Here is a 27,272-nt window from a genome sequence, read left to right as displayed (position 1 = left end):
CCCACTTGAAGGTCCATACACATGCTGCGGGCACAAGTGCCAGAAAGGGGACGCTGGGCACAGGTGCCATCACGATTTCGATTTCGCTTGCCTCAATAAGTCTTTGCAACCTGAGTTTCGTATCTAATGAAGGAGATGGCGTTGGCACGGGTGCCAGTCGTCGAATTTAACTCGATTTTGATTTCACTTGCCTCAACAGGTCTTTGCAAGTGGAGTTTAGTGTCCAATGAAGGAAGGTACGCATAAGTGGACTGGCTGAGGCTATATATATATATATCCCACTGATTCTTATGGTAAACTCTATAAATACTGATAAGGCAAATTTCAGCTTCACCACTTGCAGTGAGGTAAGCATTACTGATGACCATTAATTTCCATGCAAAATTGGCAGTGGGGAGGTTGTCTCCCTTGTCAGTACATAAAACTTGTGCTTTTGTGGCTTAAGAGTCTTTTGACTCTTATTTCTAGCTGTGCTGGTGCTCCCTGCACTCTTCATTACTATTTAGTGACGGTGAATTATTTCCATTTTAGTTTTGAATTGTGTCTAACCACCTCAATTATTTTATTTATATACATATATGTATGTGGATATGTACATATATGTATGTGTGTGAAAATGTACATCATAGATTCTCAAAGTGGGCTCTATGCCTCCCTCCCCGATGGGCATTGAGAGGGTCTAGGTAGGTGCTTGTGCCTAAGGGGCGGTGGGGAGCGGCAGTAGAAGAAAAGGAGGCAGTGGATTGGGGGAAGCTATGAATTTATATTATTATAGTATTGTATACAAATTATATAATATGATATTAAATATCAAATGATTTGTAGTATGTATAAATTAGTAAAATATAAAATATTTGTTTATACATAAAAATACAGGGGGTGGGGGCTGAGGGTATTATGTGGTCATGAGGTGGGGGGGGTAGCCCAAAAAGTTTGACAACTTCTGATGTACATGTATGTATGTGTGTATGTGATTGTGTATATCTACACAATAGTACACAAGTTATCATCATTTTACATCCACTTTCCATGCTGGAATGGTTTACATGGTTTGGCTGGAACTGGTAACCTAGAGAGCTGCACCAGGTTTCAGTCTGATTTGGTTTGGTTTTTAAGGCTGGATGTCCTTCCTTATGCTAACCGCTCTGAGAGTGTAGTGGGTGCCTTTTACATGTCACTGGTACTGGTGCTTTATTTTCATGTCACGAGCACAGATGCTGTTACCTACCACCTGCACTGGCTACAACTATTATTTCACTTGGCTTGAATAGTCTTCTCAAGCACAGCAAATCGCTAATAGTCATGATCACTTGTCATGAATATGTATGTTAATAAGTGGGTGTCTATGTGTGTGTGTGTGTGTATGAAGACCTGTGGATTTGCATATAAATATATGTTTGTATTTACTTCATCATCATCATTTAACATTGTTCTTTCATGCTGGCTTGGGTTGACCTTGTATATGTACATAAACATATTTATCTAAGTCTATGTCTGCCTATCTATATGTGTATGCATAAATGTATGTATACACTTGCATTTATATGATTTAATGAATAAGAGATTCATATGTGAGCTACTTCTGAGTTTTGTGCTCAGATAGTGCAGTAATTAGATGGGCTGTTATAGTGTAACTTTCACATTCCAGCATTTGTTCAGGTGCATCTGACTTGGTTATTCTGTGAGGAAATATGAGAAAAAAAATGAAAAAAAAAATATAAGAAAATAGTAAGAAAAAAATTGCTGTAACCAAGCACGAAAGTTGAAGTAGCTCATGTATAACTCTGAAGTCATTAAATGATATTTACCATTTACTGAACTGAATGTGTTTTTGCTGCTTCTACCAACAAGGAAATTATGCACATATATTTATATGTGTATATATATTAATATATATTCTTATGTACATATATGTGTCTGTGTCTGTATATATATATACATATATATATATATGTGGGTGTGTGTGTATATGCGTGTGTGTGTATATATGTGTGTGTGTGTGTGTGTGTGTATATATATATATATATATATATATATATATATATATATATATATAACAATTGCAGCATGGAAGGTGTTTATAAACCATTTGAAATAACACACAAAAGCCGTCAGATTCACTTCAACATTTAAATTTAATTTGTCAAAATATTTTCGTCGCTCTGAGACCGCGACCTGTTCACTGACAAAATTGAGATGCAGCACAATTTTGTCAGTGAACAGGTCGCGGTCTCAAAGCGACGAAAATATTTTGACAAATTAAATTTAAAAGTTGAAGTGAATCTGACGGCTTTTGTGTGTTATTTCAAATGGCTTATAAACACCTTCTACGCTGCAATTGTTTTCGTTCCAGCACACAATCTCAGATCAGGTCATTTGCTATGCAAGTACATCTCCGTAATATATATATATATATATAAATATATGAATGAATATATGTATATATTTATTTGTATACATATATATATATGTGTGTGTGTGTGTGTTGTATTCCTGATGTGCTCACATTGTTACTTTTCTTTAGTAATGATTGTTGTAATGTTTTCTTTTCCCCCTAAATACTGTCTCATAGCCCTGTGGCTAATTTTGTTTGAACCTCCCTTGTCTTTAAAACCAATGAAGATGATTTTACTATTTTCCACACACTTGCTGAGTAATATAAATATTTTACTAAATCTGTTTTAAGTTCTTGGTGATTTTTTAAATGAATTGAAATGGGAAGTGTATTCCTGTAGTTTTATGGTCAAGGAAAAATTAATGGTTGAGTACCGGACAGAAAGCTATAATGATACTAATACTGCACAGAACTATGTAGTTGATGAGATATCTACTGAGAATCTAAATTTTGTCACAACCAACTTCTTTTGAATTGTTGAAATAACTGTAATTACCTCTTAGATATTGGAATGGTAAGTGGCTCAATGTACTACACAATAACTGTTCGATTGAAAATTGAATGTCATCATCAGCATTGTGTGTCATGTCTGTTGAATCAGAAATGCCAAATGTTATCCAACAACAACAGCAACAGTTAATAACAAAGAAAAAGTAGTGAATAATTTTGAGTGAGATTCATTGATTGATGAAAAAGTTGATGAAAAATTTTCTTTTATGAAACTGGTACCAGTATATGTGTGTGTGAGAGAGAGAGTGGGGGTGGGGGTATGAATGTAATAATTCAAAAGAGTTTTTGAGAGAGTATCTGAAAAACATTTCTGCAAAAATTAAAAACAATCAAATGTGATCTCAATAGTATAAGCAAAATAATTTAACCCAGACCAGATGAATGACATGTAAGTTTTTATGCAGACATATTTGATTGTTGTCTGCTCTTTAGATGTGATGTATAAACCAAAGTTTTCTGTGTTACCTTTATTTTAACAACTGTGTTCAGTTGTGATTGTAGGTACATCTGGTTTAATTTCTGACTGAAAATCTTCATGAAGTATTCTTGTGGTTTCCATACTTGTCCATTTGCTTTGTTATTTCGAATATCCCATTTTGGCAGATATGTAAATGTTTACTACAATGAACATTCCTTATAGATGAAATTCTGTTTCGTGATTCATGTCACTGCCTTGGTGGACGTGTAATGTAAATTAATATCATAAAGGCTTAGCATTATTTCGTCTGGCTTTACGCTCTGAGTTCAAATTCCACCAAGGTCGACTTTGCCTTTCATCCTTTCAGGGTCGATAAATTAAGTACCACTTGTGTACAGAGATCAATCTAATCGACTGGCCTCCCTCCTCCAAAATTTCAGGCCTTCTGCCTAGAGTAGAAAAGACTGTTGTAAATTAATTTAATTTTACAATTCATATATGCATTAGCCTTTAATTCTTTCTTATTGTTTAACTTATTCATTTTACACTGTTGGATAACATTATTATCATGCAGCAATGCTTTTCATATTTCATAACATGATTTTTCCTTTTGATGTAGATTTTGTCTTTGGTAAGAACTTTTTAAGATTTAGTGATTGTTTGTTTACTTAACTCTTTTGATACCAACCCGGCTGAAACCACCTCTGGCTTTGTAGTACAACTGTCTTGTTTTCATAAGTTCTGAATTAAAATCTTTCACCAAAATTGATACAGGTTGGTATTTGTTTTGACTCAAGTCAGGGATGATTTATCTTATTCTTTGTCTTTGGACAAATATTTTTACTTCTTCCAATCATCTATAGTTAAATCTGTAACACTCGCATATATATATATATATTTATATGGCTTCTCATATTAAGTGAGATATTTCTTTTCGTATGGAATGCATAGCAATATCTCAAACCTGTCTGTTAGTCTATATCCATTTCTCTGTTACAGAGATTAGTTATAATCAGTTATATTAATCTCAAATGTCCAAAAATGGAGGTTCCCTTTTGTTCATTTACATTGCGAATTTGAATGATTCATGAATGTTGTTTATGTTTGAGACGTAAAATTTTCCTTATACCTGCCCCAATATATGAAATTGTTGTTGAGGTATTTTTCCCAATTTTCTTTTAAATTGAATTTGAAACTTTGATCAAAAATAATCTCAGGCCAGGTAAAGTTTTTTTAAATTTTATTTTGAAGACACTCATCATTATTGTTGCAAATGTGAGTGCAACTTCATGCCCTTTGCCATCCTTAGTCAAAAGTAGTTATTGTTTTCTAGTACCAAACATAGTCCTTCTTTACAAATTCCTTCAGGAGATCTTTCCTGAACTATCTGCCTAGCCAGTATTCTGTCACCTTCCATTGTAATGCAAATGGGATGTTTGTGTTGATGCTGAACATATCAAAACTAAATACAGTAATTTCTATCTATCTCTTGAAATAAGATTTTACAAGTTCGTGCCATTGCTAATGAATTAGGAACCAATTTGCATGATGTCCAGTAAATGACTTAATTGTAGGGTGTTTGATATCAGTTCTGCAACAATTAAGCATAATTCAAAATATTGCAGTTTGGCTATCTTTTTGTATAGTGTGATTTGGTCTTTTAAGTTATCAAGGATTTCATTAAATTTTTGATGGTTTATAAAAGTTGCTTGTTTTTATCTCAAAATTGTAATCTAACTGCACTCCTGTTAAATTACTCTTAAACTTGTTTGTTAATTTCTCTGCTTTGTTACATTTTTCTTGTTCATCTATATTAGCTATTAATTTTTTGCAGAAATATCGGTAATCTAATTGTTTTTAATTCCATTTCCCAGCAACGGATCTTGTCCATTATAGCAATGGTTCCTTATTTGTCAGCAGTGATGTGATTGTATATTTTTTGGAATGACATTGTGGGGTAGGTATGAGAGATCAAATCTGGCCAGTTTCAATATGAAAGAGAATATTTGGACTGGACATGGCCAGTTTAAATGCTAAAAGTTTAATTACTACATAGGAATGTTTCTGTGGACATTCCCATGGTTTTCATCTCCCATTAATATTTATACAATGCTTGAATCTACTGATCACTTCAGATACATTATGTATACCTGGAGATGTTTATTTCATACATCCTCTTTTTGATAAAGTTGTCAGAGCCAAATTTTTCTATAAAATTTCACAGTATCATTGATATGATCTGTTGTGTCAGGTTTTGGATTTACAATAAATTGGAGTTATATTCTGAAATGTTTTCTCCTGTTTACTTATCGGATCACATTTTGATAGACTTGTTACTTTTGGATTAGTTGATGATCAGTTTCTTTTTATTTTTTGTATCTTGGAATCATTAATACTACTTTCATTTATATATATCATCATCATCATCATCATCATCATCATCATCATTTAACGTCTGTTTTCCATGCTGGCATGGGTTAGATGGTTTGACTGAGATCTGGAAAGCCAGTGGCTGCACCAGGCTCCAATCTGATCTGGCAATGTTTCTACAGCTGGATGCCCTTCCTAACACCAACCACTCCGAGAGTGTAGTGGGTGCTTTTTATGTGCCTGTGGTACAGGAGCCAGTCAGGGAGTACTGACATCAGCCACATTCAGATGGTGCATTTTACGTGCCACTGGCACGGGAGCCAGTGAGGCTGTACTGGCATTGATCACGTTCGGATTGTGCTTTTTACGTTCCACCGGCACAAGAGCCATTCAAGGGGTACTAGCATCAGTCACGTTCAGATGATGCATTTTATGTGCCACTGGAACATGGCACTAGCCACAGCTACGATTTTGGTTTTACTTGACTCAGCAGGTCTTCTCAAGCATATCATATCGCCTGATGCATCAAGGGTGCTCTTAAATGGGCCAGACATGCAACACTAGCATTGGCCATGGCTGCAATCTCATTTTAGTTGCCAGGTCTTCTCAATCACAGCATATCTCCAAACGTCCCGGTCTCCTGTCATTGCCTCTGTGAGGCCCAATGTTCGAAGGTCATGCTTTACCACCTCATCCCACGTCTTCCTGGGTCCACATCTTCTACAGGTTCCTTCCACAGTTAGGGTGTGGCATTTCCTCACACAGTTGTCCTCATCCATACATAATGCATGACCATACCAGCACAGTCGTTTCTCTTGCACACCACATTTGATGCTTCTTATGTCCATCTTTCCGTTCACACTGTTGTGTATGCACACTGACATTACACATCCAGTAGGTCATACTAGCTTCATTTCTTTGAAGCCTACACATGTCCTCAGCAGTCACAGCCCATGTTTCACTACTGTGTAACATGGCAGTTTGCACACATACAGTCCACCTTTCACTTTAAGTGAAAGGCCCTTAGTTGCTAGGAGCTCCCTGAACTTTGCCCAGGCTATTCTTATTCTAGCCACTACTCTCAGAGCAACCACCCCCACTCAGACTTAGTTGCCTAGATAGCGGAAGCTATCAAATACTTCTAGTTTTTCCCCCCTGGCATGTGATAGAATCTGTTTTCTGTACATTTTCAGTGTTTATTACCCATACACACACACACACACATGCACACACACACACATGCACACACATACATAGAACTATGTAAAAAAGAAAAAAAAAATGAAAACTGGTGTTGGACTTTGGTTTCGCGATAACGACTGAAAGTTGTAGGGGGAAGATTTGATGAAAGCAATAAGGAAGCAACATGTTGATCTTATGGAATGGTCTGACTTGACAAACGTGCCATAATCATTGGGTTGAAGGTGCCTTGGGGAGCACTTTAAAGAAAATACTTGATATGAAGGATGTTTTATTAGAATATTATACACTACAAGGTGATGCTCCAGCATGGCCGCAGTCAAATGACTGAAACAAGTAAAAGAATAAAAGAATACTGTTTGTATATACAAATACATGCATGTGTAGGTATACATACGCATATGGATTTCTCTTTCTCTCACATTCTTTGTGTGTGTGTATATTATATGTGTGTGTGTATATATATATATATATATATATATATATATATATATATATATATAGTGAATATAAAGGGTTATATAATGCAAGCTGTGTTCTTGTGAAGCACATCTGCAGTGTACCATTATCATTATCATATATATATATATATATATATACATAAATATTTTATGTTAAATGTGATATACATAGCAATTGTTTGGTGAATTCACTTTGCAGTGTAATTACATAACAAAACAGAAGACTGGAAATATTTGGTATATTTTCAATTCCATATTACATGTGTTTTATTACAAGATAAGAGTTACAAAAGTATGCACATCGTAAAGAAAAAAAATGTATAGAATCTCCTAGCCATAATTCTTCAGACAGAAATTTAAGAATAATACAAATTTATTCTAGATGCTGCAGCAGTTTATAGTATTAAGCATTAATCAGGAGTATATTGAGAGATAGAGGATAAGTTTGAATGTCTATCATCTTCTCTGACTTTTTATCCTTTTTATACCACACACACACACACACACACACACACACACACACACACACACACACACACACACACACATGTAGAGCTGTATATATAACTCATCCATTTACATATAAGAAAGTTGTGTTTGTGATGAAGCTTGTACCAATTATAATATGTAATTTGATGTACTCAATAAAATCATAATTCTATCCTCTCCCAGACATTTATCTTTGTAAAGAATGTTAAGGATATTTTTCAATGTAAAATATTTGTCTAATTCTATTACAATTTTTAGTTGGTGTCATACTTGATTTCATTTCCTTTTTCTCAACTATTACCATAATGTTCCCAGACTGTGAAACCTAGTTTCATACATACCTTCTCTTTTTCCTTCTCTTATAATATTTTTTTTTTTGTTTAGTCCTGTTGCTTCTTAATTTTTTAACTGTAACATTTTGGAATAAATAACATCTATTTACATTTCTTTATTTCTCTTATCTTTAAGCAAGTCAAGTTGAAGACTAACAAGTTTTAGTTCAAGTTTCTTATCTATAAATCTAAATTTATGTTGAAAGTTGTTGAAAACCTTTAATTTTATTTTCAGTCTGAAGAAGTATCTAAACAGAATGTAAGTTGTAATCATAATCTGGAATATATTATCAAACCCTTTACACAGTTTGTTTGTGACCTTCCCTAACTTCTTCACTCTGCTACACATTTTAATTTACACACGCACACACACACACACACACATATTAATTATATATATTTATATATATATATATATATATATATATATATATATATATATATATATATATATATATATATATATATTGTGTGTGTGTGTGTGTAGGGTTAAAATCCAAGCTGTGTTCCCTTGAAGCACATCTGCTTATTCCAGTTTTCCAAATCAGTATGTAGATGTTATATCTGTGTGAGGCATGCATAAGAACTGACAATTTTGGAAAATATTTTTTGCAGTGTAATTCTATATTAAAACAGGAGACTGGAAGCATTTTTTGCATTACTTATTTACCATTACACTTGTTTCAAGAGTTACAAAATTGTAAGAGAAACATGCAAGATATCTCCTATTAGAAATTCTTCAGACAGAAAATCATATGTGTGTGTGTGTGTGTGTGTGTGTGTGTGTGTGTGTAGGTATGTTTACTGGCACTCCATCAGGTACGAAGATAAAGGATACAGTTAATCTGATCAACAGAAGTGTTTGCTTGTGAAATTAGCATGCAAGTGGCTGAGCTCTCCATAGACCTGCCCACCCTTAACATAGTTCTCAGGGTGATTCAATGTGACACAGAGTGCAACAAGGCTGGCTTGTTTTTGCTAGCTGAGTGAACTGGAGCAGTGAGAAATAAAGTGTCTTGCTGAAGGGCACAACATACTGCTGGGAATCAAACTCACAATGATCGTGTGTCAGATGCCCTCACCACTAAGCCATGCACCTTCACACACATGCATGCACACACATGTATTAATGTACTATCCCTACTCATACAAACCTAATCTCTGTGAAACAGTTATTTTATTTTGCATATTTTTATATTCACTGATTTTGCTTTCTTAGAAGTTGGTTGGTTCCCCAGAATCGTTGAAGCAAAAAAGCTCAGAGGCCCTCCATAATATCAGTTGTTAAAAATTAAATATAATGTGACATAGGTGTCTGTTTTCAACTAAGCTGTATAAAGCAAGTAAAGTTGTTTGCTTTTAGTTGGGAGCACAGTTAACCACTGGCATTTGTACAGATTAGTTTTTTCAGATGTAATGCCTTTGCTACTAGAATTAATAATATGTTGTTTGAAATCAGTTGTCAACATTAATGGCCAAGTGATATAAAATTAGAAACATCAAATATTTACTGCCTCTTGTTAAATCTCAAGAGATAAATTACTAAAGTGTCTAGATTAGAAGAGAATTTGGTTTATTTTATCATATTATTAGCTCAGACATGTCACCAAAGGTAGTGCCTTTAGATTTGCTTCTACCAAATTCCTGCCAATAACATTTACTTTATGTAGTTGAGTCTTATTAAGATAATAGTGATTTAAAAAAAAATTCTGTAAAATACAGTGCAAATGAGAAGAGTCTACCTTCTCAACTGGTTCTGTATTTGGTTTACTTGGTTTCTTCGTATTCATTATTATATTAACAATGTTTTCTGAAAGTAATATTTTTCATTATAGACTGCCTTTGTGAATAGATGTAATAGTTCAATTTTGTCTACTGTTTCTATTTATTAATTTTACGAGTGTTTCCTGAAGTATTATATTAGTTAATGAAAATATATTTTTAAACTTATCCTAAGAAAAAAAAAAAAATGAGGGAAAGGAAGGAAGGAAGGAAGAAAGAAAACTTTAGTCTTTGTAATCAAACAGTAATGTATAGTTTCCGAATATCTTACCCATTTTTAAAACCTACCTTGAGACAGTGGCCCAGCTATTTTGCTTCCTCACATAACAACACCTGGTAAGGTGCATGTAACCTTGATTTTCTCTTACATTCTAAAAGAACTTGTTGAATCCTGTCTTTAACACAAGAACTAACATACTGAGATTAACAATTATGTTGACTTACTAAAATTATTAAACATCTAAGTAAAATTTTGTTTTTAATATGTAGCTAGTCATTATTATAAAAGTAATTCAATTAGATATTTCATTTATTTTTGTTTCCATTGCCTCAGCTTTTATTTATGAGAAAACACATTGGTTTTTTATTCAGGAACTAAACTTAATGTGTATGATAGATTAAAACAACAACACTATTATTATTGGTACTCGTTTTATTGATTCTCACCTCCCACATGTACACAACATAGGATGGAATCAGTTATTGTGGGAATTTTTATTTATTTATTTGTTTCAATTCACATTTTATTAAAAATAACATCAATTGTCAGAGATTTTCAATGAGCTAATCACTATTTTATTGCATTTAGAAGGCAACAGTGACATGGGAGTTTCTGTGAAACTTGGGCCAATTTTTTTTTTTTAAACCATCAGTTGGTCACTTTTCTTGCTAACGTTTTAATCTTCGGCTAATATACATTCAATGAAAGATATATATATATATATATCACACATACATACATACATACATACATACATACTTACATACAAGCATTTAAGTGGTATTTAAGTGGTATGAGCATTTCATGCTTACATTTATACATGATAGACTTCAGTTCCTCCTACCAAATTCACTCACAGGGGTTAGGTTGACCTGAGGCTTATAGGAGGCACTTGCCCAGTGTGTTGCATAGTAGGACTGTACCTGAAGCCACATGGCTGGGAAGCAAACTCCTTACCCACATAGCTCTGCCATACAAATAGTGCTGTGCATGTACATGTGCATACACACACACACACACACACACATGCAGTGTGTGTGTGTGTGTGTGTGTATATAAAATTTCCACTGACCAAATTTTGCATACAAAGTATTGGTTAACCTGAGACTGTAGCAGAGAACACTTGCATCAGGTACAAAAGAAAAAATAAAAGTAAACATGATATTCAACACAGAATGATGTGGTGGTGAAATAAACTTCTAAACTACATAACCATGCCTGTTATGGATTGGAACTTTGATGAATGAAATTGAATCTTCTAATGTACCATGTCGTTCTCTTCTGTCTCGAGCAATTCTATTGGCTCTATTTCTTCTGAATAGTAATAATAGACTGAAATGATTTTAATGTCATGTTGTCTATTGAAATGTATAAAAGTAATTAAAAATTGAGTGGTAGTTAAGGTGCTGAAAGATATGAATAATATTATTAAAATATAATTTAAAAAAGTAAGTAAAGAATTATATTCCGTCAATGTCACATGTTTGGTCTTTTGTCATCAACTAGCTGACTGCTTTTCTTTCATTTTTCTCCCCCCCCCCCCCTCACCCCCCTCTCTCCCCTCCTACCTCCACGCTTGTTGTTGCTTACACTGTAAGTGGATATTCCATACAGGTGTTATATACTGAAATTTATTTTCTAAAACTCTGATGTAGTATTTGTATTCAATTTTCTCTCTCTTTCAAATATTTCTTTCTCTCTATCTTGTTTGCATATATATATATATATATATATATATATATATATGTGTGTGTGTGTGTGTGTGTGTGTGTGTGTGTGTATTATATAAACCCATGCCAGCATGGAAGGCAGACATTAAACCGATGATGATGGTGTGTGTGTGTGTGTGTGTGTGTGTGTGTGTGTGTGTGTGTGTGTGTGTGTGTGTGCCACTGTGGAGTTTCACCTATGTAGTTACAGGGCCATCAGGCATGTTATGACTTGCCTGATGATCCTGGAAGTACACTGGTGAAATTCCAGAGTAGCAAGAGATTAACTCAACCAATGTATGTATGTGTGTGTCTGAAGGTGCTGAAAAGTTTATAGCTTTGGGTAAAAGAAAATAGAGGAGGATCAGTCAATTATGATTTTTTTAAACGGATTCACACACTTATGCAGTGATCCTTCAGTTTTTCTAAGCCCTGTAAAAGAATTCAGAACACTGAGCCTCCAACCAGGCCTTTCGTGATACCATTAAAGCCAGGAACTTTTCAGCACCTCTTTGATGATAATAATCACCATTTAACGTCTGTTTTCCATGCTGGCATGGTTTGGACAGTTTGACAGGAGCTGGTCAGCTGAAGAGCTGCTCAGGCTCCCTGTCGGTTTTTGCAGGGTCTCTCTGGCTGGATGCCCTTCCTAATGCCAGCCACTTTACAGAATGTACTGGTTGCTTTTGTTACCAACATGGGTGTGCTTACATAGCACTGGTACACGTGCTTTTTATGTGGCACCAGCACTCACAAGCCCATGAGATTAGGAATGTCCAGCTGGAGAGGGAGGCAAGGGACATGTCTGCATACAAAGACTACCAAGCTTTTAGTTAGCTTGATGTGTCTTCAAGAACAGCAAGCGCCAGGAGTCTCAGACCCCTGCCATCCCTTCTGTGAGGCCTAGTGTCTGAAGATCCTTTCTCACCACTTTGTCCTACATCCTCCTGGGTCTACCTGTTTCACATGTCCTCTCCACAATTAGAGTTCAGCACTTCTTCATGCAACTGTCTTCATTCAAATGCATTACATGACTGTACCAGCACAATCTTCTCTCTTGCACACCACATCTGATACTTTATATACTCAGTTTTTTTCCAAGATCTTTTACAGTCTGTCATATATGCACACTGACATTACCCATCCAGTGGAACATACTGGCTTCATTTCTTTCAAGCCCTCACATATACTCAGTAATCAGAGCCCAATTTACACTGCCATGTAGCATAGCTGTTTGTATAGAGGCATCATACAATCTGCTTTTCACTCTGCAGGAGAGGCTTTTGTTACTAACAGAGGTAGTAGCTCTCTGAATTTTGCCCAGCCCATTCTCACAGCTATGGGCTGGGCTTTTAGAATAATCTCCACCACTACTAACTTGATCACCTAAGTAACAGAAAGTGTCTACTATTTCTTAGGATACCCCTTGACATTTGAGGGAGTCTATTTTTTGTACATTCCTGGTGTTTAATGTATCTGCACATCTCCCACATGTAAAGACTACCTCCTCTGTTAGTCTTCCAGTGATACTGCTGCACCTCTTATGTGTCCAAAACTTGCACTGAGTGCACTGTATAGAGTTTCTCTCAGCATATTTTCTACATATCGAACAGGGCCATCTCCCTGAAGACAAATCTGTGATTTGTCTGTTTTCCTACTTATCAAGACTTTGGCCCTCCTAAATTAACTCCAAGGCTCTTTGATTCCAGACCTTGCTTCCATACCTGACATTCCTTCTCTACTTCTGGTAATGATTCAGTACTGAGAACAAGGTCATCAGCATGAAGGAGCTCACAATGGCATCCAGTCTTAAATTCCTCAGTTGTAGCCTGGAAGGTTATGGTAAATAAGAGAGGATTAAAAACCAATCCTGGGTAGACATCTACTTGTACACTAAATTCCTTGCTATACTCATTGGTGACTTTCACCTTACTGATAGCATCCCCACAAATGGCTTTTACAGCTCCCATCAACCACTTGTCTATCCCTTACTTCAGCATTGCCCACCAAATAAGGGAGTGGGAGTCTCTGTCAAAAGCTTTCTCCATGTCAACAAAAGCTGGATACAGAGATTCAGTTTCCATCAACTATTTCACCAGCAGTTGCCTCACCAGGAAGCTAGTATCAATGGTGCTTCTCCTTAGCACAGACCCAAACTGCATCTCATCTACACTAACTCTCTCCCCGATTAATTGAGCTATGTCCCTTTCTGCAAATTTCATCACCTGTTCCAGCAATTTAATGCCTTTATAATTATTTCTGTCTAGGACATCACCTTTGCCTTTGTAGCAGTTGACTACAAAGCTGCTTCACCAATCATTGGGTATGACACCCTTGTGGACAACCTGACAACTATATGGGTGACTAGGCTATTTCCCACTCCACCACTTCTACTCCCATCTCCATCTGCTGAGATATTTTTTTAGCCCCTCAGCAGCAACTTCTGATGGGCTGGAAGCTTTCCCCTGTCTTCCTATGACTTAATTACTTTTTCTACTAAGCTATTGCATTGGCACAGACAGCTGGCTGCCTGCTGGATCTACATTAAGTAGGCTCTCCTTCTCCCATACATTCTCTACATATAGCAACCTTCCATAGTGGCACTTCCAACCCATCTTCTTTGCAGAATCACTAACTCTCTCTGTCTCTCTTTCTGTATATATATAATATAATATATATATATATATATATATATATATATATATAATATAATATAATATAATATAATATATATATATATATACACACACACACACACACACACACACACACACACACACACACACACACATACATACACATATGTAAACTTTGCACAAAATGAAGTCATATGTTAGGTAAGTGTTTTCACTATAGCTGCTGTTGTACTAATCTCTTGTGATAGGAATTTCATAGACAAAAACTGAATGGAAGCCCATCATGTATGTGTGTGTGTATGCATGCATGTGTATGTTTGAATAGTGACACTCAAGTAAAGGGTCAAAATGACAAGTACATGTGAGTGAAGATCTGGTCCATTACTGGAATCATTTTATTAAATGAATGTTGTATATATGCATGTATTTGGCCATGTGTCTGCTTAAAGCAATACAGTGTTGGGGCAGAATGCTAACTTAGCCAGCCAGTAAAATAAAGACTGATAACATAAATACTAAAGTTCTTTAGTCACTCTAAACAATTAGAAACATTGATAATGATGTCTCAATGTGACTCTAATGCCATGGCCATGCTTAAACATTTATTTCAGAGCACTGTGATCCTAGCCTTGATCCCAATTTCATCACCTTCATTCTTTACTATCTGTTTTCTACGTTGGTATGTATTGGTCAGTTTGAGAGGATTCAACAGGTCCAAGAACTGCGTTATATTCCAATGTCAGCTTTAGCTACAACTGGATGCTTTTCCTACCACCAACCACTCTACAGAGCATACTGAGCATGTCTTTATAAGGAACTTGCATTGTTGAGGTCAGCATGTAGCTCACAAGATTCAGATCGTCTTTGAGTTGGGTAACAACAGAGAGGGAGTCAGCTTTGCCAGGTGTTGAGAGTATAAGAAGCCGGAACCAGGTTTCTTGTTGTAGAAAATGGCTTATACAGCTATTTGCATTATATGTGAAGCTACAGGTATGGATACATGTTTCAGATATTCATGTTGAAGCTGTTTCAAGTTGTATGTATGCACTTGTGTTATATCGCTCATTCGGATGGTGTGCATTTGCCAATAACATACCTCTACTCAACTACCAAACTCTCACTTCCGACAACTCAACTCAATAGAACTCGATGTCTAATCTACCGATGGCTCCAGCTCGCTCTACACGATGCTTCTCGTCTAGCTATCACGTCCACTATTTATACGTATTGGACTAGCCTAGTTATCGTCTGGGGACGTCCAAACAACAGTATGTGTATGTATATATATGGTGTTAGGAAGGGCATCCAGCCATAGAAACCATGCCAAATCAGACTTTAGTCTGGTGCAGCCTTCCAGCTTACCAGCCCTGGTCAAACCATCCAACCCATGCCAGCATGGACAACAGATGTTAAATGTTGATAATGATGATATATTTTACCATTATTATCTGCAGTCAGTCATCACAACTGTGACTGTTCTTGGCATGACTTGTTAAGCTTTCTCCATACTAATTGGTTCTTTGCTAAAGTTTGCCATTTATTACGATCAATTTCTTTCCACTTCACATTCCTAGATGGGCCATAGGTAACTAAACTGGTAACCCCACCAAACTTGCTTGGTGAAGAGAGTGATTCTGGACACCGTGTGGGACTGAAGACAAAACCTGACAAAGTGGAATCACCCAAGGGTTGGTGATAAACAAACCTATCATCCAACCAGCCGCTACAGTATGGCACTGATACCAGCATATCTTGGTCAGTTCTTACCTGCTGGATAACATTGATGTCGTATCCAAAGAATGATACTAGCCAAAAGCTATTTTCACTACATGACTTTTCAAGCATTTCTATGGTAAGTGACAAAGACAAAAGATTCCCATTCCAGCTCAGATGTCACACCTGGGTAAACAAGGTCTGCACTGGTTCACTCGTGTTCCAGTAGCCAGTGAAGTGTAGGATAGGATGCAGAATAACAATGGATATTGTTGAATGGAATGTTAGAACACTACTTGATCTCAAAGACCTGAGCATCAAAGGGAATTAGGTACAACATTGACATAGATGCTTTGTGTGAAACATTATTACCTGCATGTGATAGCATGGCAGATCACATCTACACATATTTCTTGAGTGGGAAGATAGAAGAGGAATGGAGGAAAGCTGGGGTTGGCTTCACAATGAGGAGCCCAAGTGCTGTACAACTAGAGGAAGATCCAACACCAGGATTATGACAATGAGACTATCACTCCGCAAAAAAGGGCTATACCACATTTGTCAGTGTCTACTCGCCTACTATGAAGAATAACACTCAGGAAGTGAAAGAAGAATTCTAAGCTGAGCTGAAAGAGTGTTGTTCAAAATTCCCTACAAAGATAAGATGATAATTGGAGGAGATTTCAGTGCAGGGGTTGGGAGTGATGCAAATTGATGGCCTGGTGCAACAGGCAAACATGGAGTAGGAAAGTGCAATTCAAATGGTGAACTCGTTGCTACAACTCTGCTCCGAGTTCAACCTAATAATTACAAACACCGTCTTCAAGCAAAAAGATCAACAAAAGACTACTTGGGTGCTCCAAGTATTGACACTTGTTAGGGTACATAATTAGATGACAATGATGTCCTGGATGCAAGAGCCATTAGAGGTGCAGACTGCATGATCAGATCAAAGGTCACTTTTACCTTCAGTAAGTGAAGAAGACAAAAAGCCAACTAAAAAATAAGCTAAACATCATGAAACTCAGAGACCGTGAAGTAAAACAGGAATTGCAGGAACAACTGGATAAGGCTTTGGAAGGATGGGAGGAGTAGGGAAACAGGGCTTGAAGGAAAATGAAACATCTTGAAAATAACTACATGTGAGACAGGTCAATGTGTCCTTGGCAAACCATTGAAAAAACATCAAGATTGTTTTGAGAACGACATCCAAGTACAGACCCTGCTAGAAGAAAGTAACATTGCAAAGGCCAGGCAACTAACTTGTAACCTAAGGTCAAATAGGGAAAAACTGATGGAAGCAAGAAAGAATCTGCAACAATATACTAGGAAACTGAAATTTGATTGGTATGAGGCCAAAGCTGAAGAGATACGGTATTGATAAAAATGATATGAAAGTATTTCACTCAGAACTTTGAGAGGTATATGGGCTCCAGAGAAGAGACAACAAAACTCAAAGCTCTTGATGGCTTTGGACTGTACTGTAGGAAAATTGGAGATTCTTGATAGATTTACTCGTCACTTTGACAGCCTATTTCATATCTCAGGTATTGTGGCTTGTGTGGCCCTCGAGAAAGTTACACAGCAGCCAACCATCGAATCCTTAGATGACAAACCTATTTACAATGCAATCAAGCAAATGAAAGAAGATAAATTACCTGGCAGATGTGACATATCCACTGAAATCCGGAAGTATGGAGGTTTAAAGCTAACTGAGGATCTTTATAACATTGTGCTCCTGATCTGGGAGATGGAAATGGTTCCACAAGACTGGAAAGGTGCCAGCATTGTTCCTATCTTCAAAAAAAAGGTTGTAGAATGGAAACTACCGAGGAATATCTCTTCTATCAATAGCAGGAGAAAGATCTTCGCTCATATTCTATTAAACAGACTAAATGAGTATATCTATTGAAATCTCCTATTTGAGACTGAGTGTGAATTCCATTGCAGTAGAAGCGCCACGGACATGATGTTCTGCCTTCACTAAATTCAGTGAAAATGTATTGAGCAGAACATGCTTATGTATGCAGTGTTCATAGACTTCACAAAGGCTTTTGACACTTTCATGATGGACTTTAGGTGGTTGAATGCCCTTGAATTTGTGCTTAGATACATTGTAGTACATTGCAATGCATTATAATAAAGTGCACAGAATAATGTTGGGAAAAAAAGTCCCTAGTTAACAACACTACAATTTATGTAGAATGACACAAAAAAACAAGTATGATAAATATGGAAGCTTTACTGACAGCAAAATACAATCTTAAATTAAGCACACAGATATATTACATGTTAAAAATTTATGATTGTACATAATCTTAAATTTGGCATTCTGCTTGCGAAGACCTGTTGAGGCAAGTGAATTTGAAATCTGAAATCGAACCGAATCCGACGACTGGCACCCATGCCAACCTCTCCTTCATTGAACACTAAACTCTGCTTGTGAAGACCTTTTGGGGCAAGTGAAATCAAAATTGTAATTGAACCATATTCGATGACTGGCACCTGCGCCAGTGGAGCACTAACAACACTGTCCGAGCGTGTTCATTGCCAGAGCAGCTGTCTGGCTTCCGTGCTAGTGGCCCGTAAATAGCACCATTTGAGTGTAATCGTTACCAGCGTTGCCTTCTAGCACTTGTGCTAGTGGCAAGTTAGAAAATCATTCAAGCGAGGTCGTTGCCAGTGCTGCTGGACTGGCTCCCGTGCAGGTGGCACGTAAAAAAAAACGTTTTGAGCATGGCCGTTGCTAGTACCGTGTGACTGGCCCTTGTGTCGATGACATGTAAAAGCACCCACCACACTCTCAGAGTGGTTGGCGTTAGGAAGGGCATCCAGCTGTAGAAACTTTGCCAGATCAGATTGGAGCCTGGTGCAGCCTTCTGGCTTGCCAGTCCTCAGTCAAATTGTCCAACCCATGCTAACATAGAAAGCGGACATTAAACGATGATGATGAATTTCATTAGCTATGTGCTGGTGGTACAAAAAGCATTCAAGACATGTTGTACATTGGTTGACATTAGGAAGGGCATCCAGCCATAGAAACCATTTAAAAGCAAACACTGGAGCATCATACAGTCCTTGGGCCCAATGAATCCTGTCAAACTGTCCAATTCATACCAGCTTGGAACATGGATGTTGAATGATGGGGATGATTTTCTCAGTTATAAAATTATTCTCAAGAAATTCTTAGTAACTTACAGCTGATTGCCTGGACAATCCACCATTACAGCAGTCTATTTGGAAAATGAGAATTTATAAAAGTGTTGAAACATGAGCTTAAAGGATACAAGAATATTGATGCTCCAAAGTGAACATAAAGAATTAAGAAGAATATCTGTGTGCTTGTGCGTGTGTGTGTGTGTGTGTGTGTGTGTGCGCGCGCACGCGCGCGCATACACAATGAACCAGTGCTGAGTAAATGCCGTCAATTATAAGTTATATAATTACTTAAGCCCTTGCTATCATTATTATTATTTGAAGCAGACTAAGAGAGAGTGATCTTTAAGTTTCAAGAAAAGACACAGGTTTTCTGTTGGATGGTTCAGATAGCCTTTAATTCCACAGATTAAAAGTAGTATTAGGTTTCTTTAGATTCAGACAGATTTACATGGAGTTCCTCATATTTAGAACGGCAGACATAGTGGTCCTTACGATCACAACTAGTTTCTTTTCAGTTCATACAAACATGGGGATAAATGTTTGTTGTATTCAGACAGTGTCTCCACTCTGTCCCCTCTAAATCAGATTTGTTCATCTTTTTCTCTCTCTCTATTATTAACATGCTTTAGCAACTCTATTTATTAAAAATGTTGTAAATATAATCCCTGAAATGGTTATGGATTTTGTTGATTAGTTTTTTTCAGAACATACAGTTCTCCAGAGTTGTATAGAAATCCCATTATACATGCTAATATATATTTATATATTGCAACAGTTTTTCAAATTTCAGTTTGTTAGCGCAGCAGCATTGCTGACTTGTTTACTAGGATGAGTCTCTCTATTCAGTACTTACCTCACCCCTCTACAAAAAAAAAAAAACAAAAAAAAAACATAAAAAAGCTCCCCAACAAAATACACACACACACACACACACACACACACACACACACACACATTACACACTCAAAATCATAAATCAATGTCTTAGTAAATTATATTGGCTTGAAGTTTTAACTCAACCAGTTCTTCCATTTGCAAATAATTTTTAATATAAACTCTTGCACCTTTAATCTCATTTTCTTTCCTAATACTTATTTTCCGCCAAGGATAAATTAATATTTATCAATGTAATTTGTTTAAAATTTTTTTTTTTATTTCTTTTCTTTTTGTCTGCTGAAGAGGAAGGGTTTCAGACATAACATGTGAAAAATTTTCTTAAAAGTGGAAAGCTAGGGAGGGTAGATTAGATTTGTATGTTCAATGTTACATTTGTACAGTTGAAAGTTTATAATGCAAAATTTACATGGGCAGGAATGCAAGTTTGCAGTTGGTAAAAATTGTCTTCTGCAGTTTAGGAAAAGTGGTATGTTTTGGTCGGCAAGAAGCAAGTGCAAGCGATTTCAGAGTTGGAGGTGAAAGTTGGAGCACTGTTCTTATATTATCTATGCATTTTGCAAATCCCCTTGAATTTTCTTAATCAGTGCCTTGTTCAGAAATGAGGTGTGTTAAGACATTTCTAATCTTATAATAACTTTTAAGAAACAAATTTGGGTTAAAACATCAGCCTGTACTTTGTCAGTTACTATTCAAAGCAATAAGGGTTCCATGTGATTACACAGGCTAGAAATGGCAGCCAAACCCATCTCAACTTGCAGCCTGTCTGTAAAATTGAAGGAAACATTGGATAATGTTGTTTTAAATATAAAATTTTCCAATGAAGAATGTGATGGTTATGGGGTGGAATGTATTTGGCCATAAATGTGACAAGGGATGGCTTTAGGTTGAGCAACAATGGCTATCTCTAGATTACAATAATAATGCCAACCATTTAACTATACATATTTGCACATTATCTGTGCAATACATGGAGTTGCATTGTATTCACATCACCTCATCAAAACACAGACTCAATAAACCTCTCTGTACAATATCTGTAGTTGTGTCACAGTGAATCACTACATTTTATCCTTCCAATATCTGTAGCTCTCTTACATTTAATGCATTTTTACATAGTTCTTACCAGTTTCTTCTGTTACATTGACCAACCTTATGTAATTCCAATTGCTGGAGATAAATATTAGATTGTAATGTTTTGTTTTTTAATAAGTTAATGACTCAAGTAATGGCTGTGCTCCTCATATTCTTCAGGGAATGCAAAACTTGTTGCAAGTTGGTGCAGGGAAAGAAAAACCAGTCATGGGATATTGTTTTTGCCATCTTTTAGACATAGTCAGCTCTGATTAAGCAAACCTATGATGGAAAGTAGTCCACCTGTAATCATCTTTCAAGGACTGCATTGCTATTTAAGGTCATAAATTTGATTTTAAGGGACCTTTGTCTAATATTTGTTGCTAGTTGAGAAACAAAATATTGGTTCTTTCATTTTTCTGCTCTGAATGCATGCAACTTTATTTAAAGGTAATCAAAGGCTGTGGTGTTAAACTTGGGTTACATCTAAAGAAAAAGTACTACCATTTGATAAGATTTCACAGAGTTTATCTCCATCCACTTTCACTCACAACATCAATGTAGAAGTGGCACTGGGTTAAAAGACATTTGTTCAAGGTAGTGTGTTATGGTTTTGAACCTGGATCCATCTAATTTTGAAGCAAACTTTTAAAACACATGGCCATATGAGCTACTTGACAATGTGGAGTAACAACAAAAGACTAAGCATAAAGAACATATCAGGCCCAACAGAATCTAATTGGTTGGTTATTTCTGGAGCATTGATAGTTTCCTTATTCTCTATGCCTGGGCTGCTTATTCTGAAATATTAAAATTGACAGCTGTCTATGAAGGTAATAAATGTTGTATAGAATGTTTTGTTACTTTTAATAAAATGCCTTGTTATCCATGTTCCTTATATACTTTTGTAATTATATATTTGTATATTTGCTTCAGACTACTCAACGTCCACTTAGCTTTCGGGAACAAAGGTTTCGAGATTTTGCTTCAGTTGAATATGAAGGTCATTTATACATGACACCTCAAGACTTTCTAGAATCAGTTTTGGAAGACACCCCAAGATGTAAGTTGTAATTCTTTAGTACATTATTTAAACATGAGAAGAGGAATGCCATTCATTGTTTACACATTCAGTATTATTTATATTACTATAATTTTATATATATATGGATTCAGGAAAACGCTTTTTTGCTTCAGTAATAGCTACTCACATATGGTTTAATTCCCCACTGCATTTAATATTTACATGTATTTAATCATGCAATAACCTTTCAATTCTAGGTTAAATAACAACACAAACACACGCACGCGCATGCACACACACACACACACTATGAATTTGTGGTTCTAGTATTTACTTTGTTTTCTTTGCTATTAAGAAGCCCAAAGTTTCCATGCTAAAATACCAGTATAAGTTGTAGATAAATTATATAAATTGACATGAATATTGTGCAATCTTATTGCTATTCTTCTGACTGTTAAATTGTACTTTTAAATGATTCAGATGTGTGTGTGTGTGTGTGTGTATCAATGGATGTATTTATTTCTTGATTATTTTAATGCCCACTTTTTGCATGGGTCAGCAGAAACTTGTAGTTAGATGCTTTTGTTGTTGTTAACCCTCACTTATTTCCAAATGGGATATTTTCCCGAGTCCTGTGAACAACAGCAAACCTCAGTCAGTTGAGGAATTAAGAAGCAGCTGTTGTGTAGATGCATGGGGGCCTTCAAACAAGTTTCTGCCCACATGCCAGCTTCTTTGCAGAGTGAGAAGCATGAGTGACAGGTGCATGAATAATAGTGTTGAGTGGGATTTGTGATGGGGGCGGGGTGGAATGAAAAAGTACTCAGTGTATTCAAGGCAACATGACTGACATTGCAGGGAGGTGACAGATGTCTGTGTCACTTCTCTAAGTATATGTGTATGTCTGTGTATAGATACATACATATGTATGTGGGTGTTTACACACACAGTGTTTCTGTATCTACTTATATATATATATATATATATATATATATATATATATATGTTTGTTTGTCACACACACACAGAGTTCAAATAAAAATAAAATTGACAAGAGGATGCGTACAAGGAATGTATTAGTTTGATAATGAAATTAGTATCTAATGGACCATCTGAAGCGGTTGCATCCGTTTTAGGATTTTCATTTCAGAGCACCTGCAATAGTGAAACTGCAAGTTCACCTGCCAGATGAACATGAACTAAGAGTATTGCTCAGAAATTGTGTGGATATATATGTCTGTCAATGAATTTCATATGAGAACAACATTGACAGAATTCTTATCATTGATGACTTTGCAAAAACATTACTTTATGCTGAAGTAGCCATGTATTTTACTTGGCACAGTAGTAACACAATGAATGGCAAAGAAAAAAAGTGAGGCAAAAAAGTTGGAGAACTGTATTATTTATGAATTTTATTGCATGAAGTTTGAAATATATTTTTCCTTTCTCAGTGAGCATTGACATTTTCAACTTGGAGCGGTTGTGACTTAATGGGTCATGGGGGTACATTTAGTATACAATATTTTAGTTTTATTAAAAATGAAAACATTCACAAACTGGTTTAGCAATTTCTCATCTCCAATCTCTAGATCATTAGTTTCAAAAAGTTTTAATTACACTTGTATAGACTTTCATCCATTCTTCCTTCATTTTGATTATCAACTGCCAAAGTGTGTACTTTGTACACACTTTCTGATACCTCAAAATCGTTCATCATCTGTAAAGCATTATGACCACAGTCCAGTTGTGCAATAAGCTCATGTGACTTGTCTGTCCATCGAATTCCGTTTGTCCATTCACTGGCAGTTTATGTCCGTGTTCACAGTTGATGGTCTCATCTGTATGATTTTTCTTCGATGCTGGTTCTTCTTACATTAAGCTTTTTCATCCAGCAGTGTACGTGGCTCCTGTCAGTGGTGTCATCTCCTTGTTGGTCAGCTTGCAGTTATATAGTAGAGGAAACCAACTGACAGTTTTCACATAATGGGGCTGAACCCCTAGACAACCGGTTCTTAAGTAACTTTTTAAAAACACACTTTTATCTATGTTTCATTTATGCATTACAGTTTTATTTTTTATTTTATTTATTTATTTATTTATTTTTGTGTGCATGCCTTATTGCACCTGAAGATGTTTTCAGTTTGTTTTCCAATTTGCATTTCTGTATTCAAATCTGAATTCATTATCATTTGCATTTCAGCTTCAACAATTATAAAAATAACATTTTTGTTAATTGAGAATTTTTTTCATTTTCTGCAATTTCATCTGCTCCATCTTGGCCATCATCCTCATTATACACACATTACTGTTGCTCTGAATTTAATTGGTCTTCATTCTTTACGTCCACTTTTTATGTGTATCAGATAATTCTCTGGGTTTACTTATTGTCTATTTTAAATGTTTTCAAATGGTATCATTCTGTAACTTGAGCCTCAGTTCTTTGAAAATTATTTGAGCTGTTAGAAATTAAATTCTCTGAAATATAATTAAATATTCTCCAATGCATTCTTTATGTTAGAATTTATCCAAATAGCTGCAAGATTAATTTCATTTTCTCCATTGCTTTTTCAATAGTAATAGAAACAGTTTTTGCTCTATCATCTTTGGAACTTCTCCAGATATACTATTCACCATCCCATTATTAATGGCAGCTGTTCACTTGGGGAATCGGCTTGATGTCTGTTGTGTGCATTTGAAAGAGAGTTAATATGATTGTTTGTGGATGGTCAAGGAGTTCTCTTGCATGGCAAAACTCCTACATGACCACACCTCTGCTGTCATCATCATCATCATCATCATTTAACATTTGCCTTCCATGCTGGCATGGGTGGGGCGGTTTGACAGGAGCTGGCTAGGCAGAAGCCTGCACCAGACTTCTGTAACTGTTTTGGCAGGATTTTTACAGCTGGATGCCCTTCCTAACACCAACCACTCAGCATTTTGTATTGTTTCTGTTTTTAATTCAGAGTTTCTTTTCTTCTAAATGTATTGCTTTTGTTGTTGTAAGTAGAGTCTTCATTTCCTTGGCACAGTTAAAGCTATTTTCCTTTTTGCTAATTGTTGAATTAGTCTTGAGTAGCCAACTTTGCAGATGTTTCATCTTCACTAAGATTGTGAGACCATGTGTGTCTCTCTCTCTCTCAAGGGAGGAGTTTTATTTGTTAATTAACCTTTCCTCACACTGAAGCTGGTAACTGACTGATCTCTTGATAGTTGTCACAGCCACATTAAAATTTAGGATTAGGGTACCAGTTAGAGTGGAATATATTTAGCTACCATACACATAGTTTAGAGTACTGGGCATAGGACGATGGAGTCCACGTCTGTGTTCTGCATAAGTCTATTTGCTAGCTCTTCTCTGCAATTTTGTCACTGCTGATTGAATGTGATAAAATTTCTACTGCAAATTCTTCAACTGTTGACTTTCAACAACTCACAAACTATTTATTGAAAGTCAACTTGTACATCTCCATCAAATTAATAAATATCAGGTTATCACATCAAAGCTGAATACTAAATGTGTTACAATTTATGAATGTATAATTTCTTCTAGTAATCTCCGTTTCAATAAATCTCAAGAAATATGCATGAGAACTGGAACATTCTAATCAGTAATTGTTAGACAATAACTTCTTATTTTCAAATTGGTGTTATGTGCTAAATTTCAAATGCAAGTCTCATTAATATGCATTCATATATTATATATATATATATATATATATATATATATATATATATATATATTTCAGTATTATAATGAAATATCATAACAGGATTGTAAATCTGCCATGATTAATGCCAAAGGTCTTTAACTATTATTTTTATATAAGTTGATTATATATTTGGAGAAATCAGGATTGTTATATTTTCTGATGTAGATTTTAAGCATCATTTGATTAATTTTCTCTTTCATGTATCATTCTGACCATCTTAAGCTGTTTACAATGTTAGTGCCACAGCCGTTCTGAATTATGCATGGAAATATTCAACATAAAAACAAAAACACCTACCACCATCAAAAAGAAGAAAAAGACAGAAACGCTAACTAAGAGAGACAGGTCATAATGTGGTGCTCCAGCTTGTCTACAATTTAGAATGCTGTAAATTAGTTACAGAACTGATATTGATGTTAGAGCAAGTTTTGCATCTGTATTTACAGAGAGAAGTTATTAAATGTCAGAACTCATAACTGGTTGTTAATCATTGATATACACATTCAGTTCTACAATACTGCCACATATCTGCAATGTCCCTTCTATTCTGCAATATAGCTAGATGTCTACTTTATAACATTTATTCTACATCACAGCTAGATGTCTACACTATATCACCTATTCTACATCACAGCTAGATGTCTACACGATATCACCTATTCTACATCATAGCTAGATGTCTACCCTACGCCATTTATTTGCATCACAGTTGCTTCACACTATTTTACATCATTGATGGCTGCCTATACTACACCATTTATTCTACTTATTAGCTGGGTGCCTAGTCTGTGCCAGTATTGGATGGGAAGTCAGCACCATGATTCCTGTACAATAGCTAGATGTGTCAAGAAATAAGGAAAAGCTGATTTATTTAACAAATAAACTATTAAAAAAATATATATATAAAGGAAAAGACATCTACTCACAGTTGACCCAGTCTCCTAAGGTACACCAATATTCTATGTGAGATATGTTCTATTTAAGGTCACCTGTTTGTTGGTTCAACCAGATGTTTTCTCTATTGCTCCTTTGGGACATTTGGTACTTCTAAATTTTTTATTTAATTTTATTTTTTACAAGATTAGATTTCACATTTCTAATCATATATTTAAGTATATTTTAAGTATTTTCTTTTCATTTGACAAAAAAATGCACAACACAAAACCTAAA

General features: G+C 35.7%; 1 protein-coding gene across 9 annotated transcripts in view; it reads left to right on the top strand.

The window, feature by feature from the left end:
• The window catches only part of LOC106876559 (calcium uptake protein 3, mitochondrial), a 444,529-nt gene that overhangs the window by 101,501 nt on the left and 315,756 nt on the right, over nucleotides 1-27,272 (top strand). For 5 of the 9 annotated variants that reach the window (XM_089365309.1, XM_089365305.1, XM_089365303.1 and 2 more), the window contains exons 2-3: nucleotides 8,411-8,434; nucleotides 22,299-22,425. In XM_089365309.1, coding sequence (XP_089221435.1) covers nucleotides 8,411-8,434; nucleotides 22,299-22,425 — 151 coding nt within the window. The remainder of the gene's footprint in view (nucleotides 1-8,410; nucleotides 8,435-22,298; nucleotides 22,426-27,272) is intronic. The other 4 variants (XM_089365311.1, XM_089365306.1, XM_089365308.1 and 1 more) reach the window with 1 other exon arrangement.

This window comes from Octopus bimaculoides, chromosome Z, assembly GCF_046866305.1.
Source record: "Octopus bimaculoides isolate indiv1 chromosome Z, ASM4686630v1, whole genome shotgun sequence".
Lineage (NCBI taxonomy): Eukaryota > Metazoa > Mollusca > Cephalopoda > Octopoda > Octopodidae > Octopus > Octopus bimaculoides.
The sequence above is the reverse complement of the archived record's forward strand: the minus strand, read 5'-3'. Positions and strand labels throughout refer to the sequence as shown.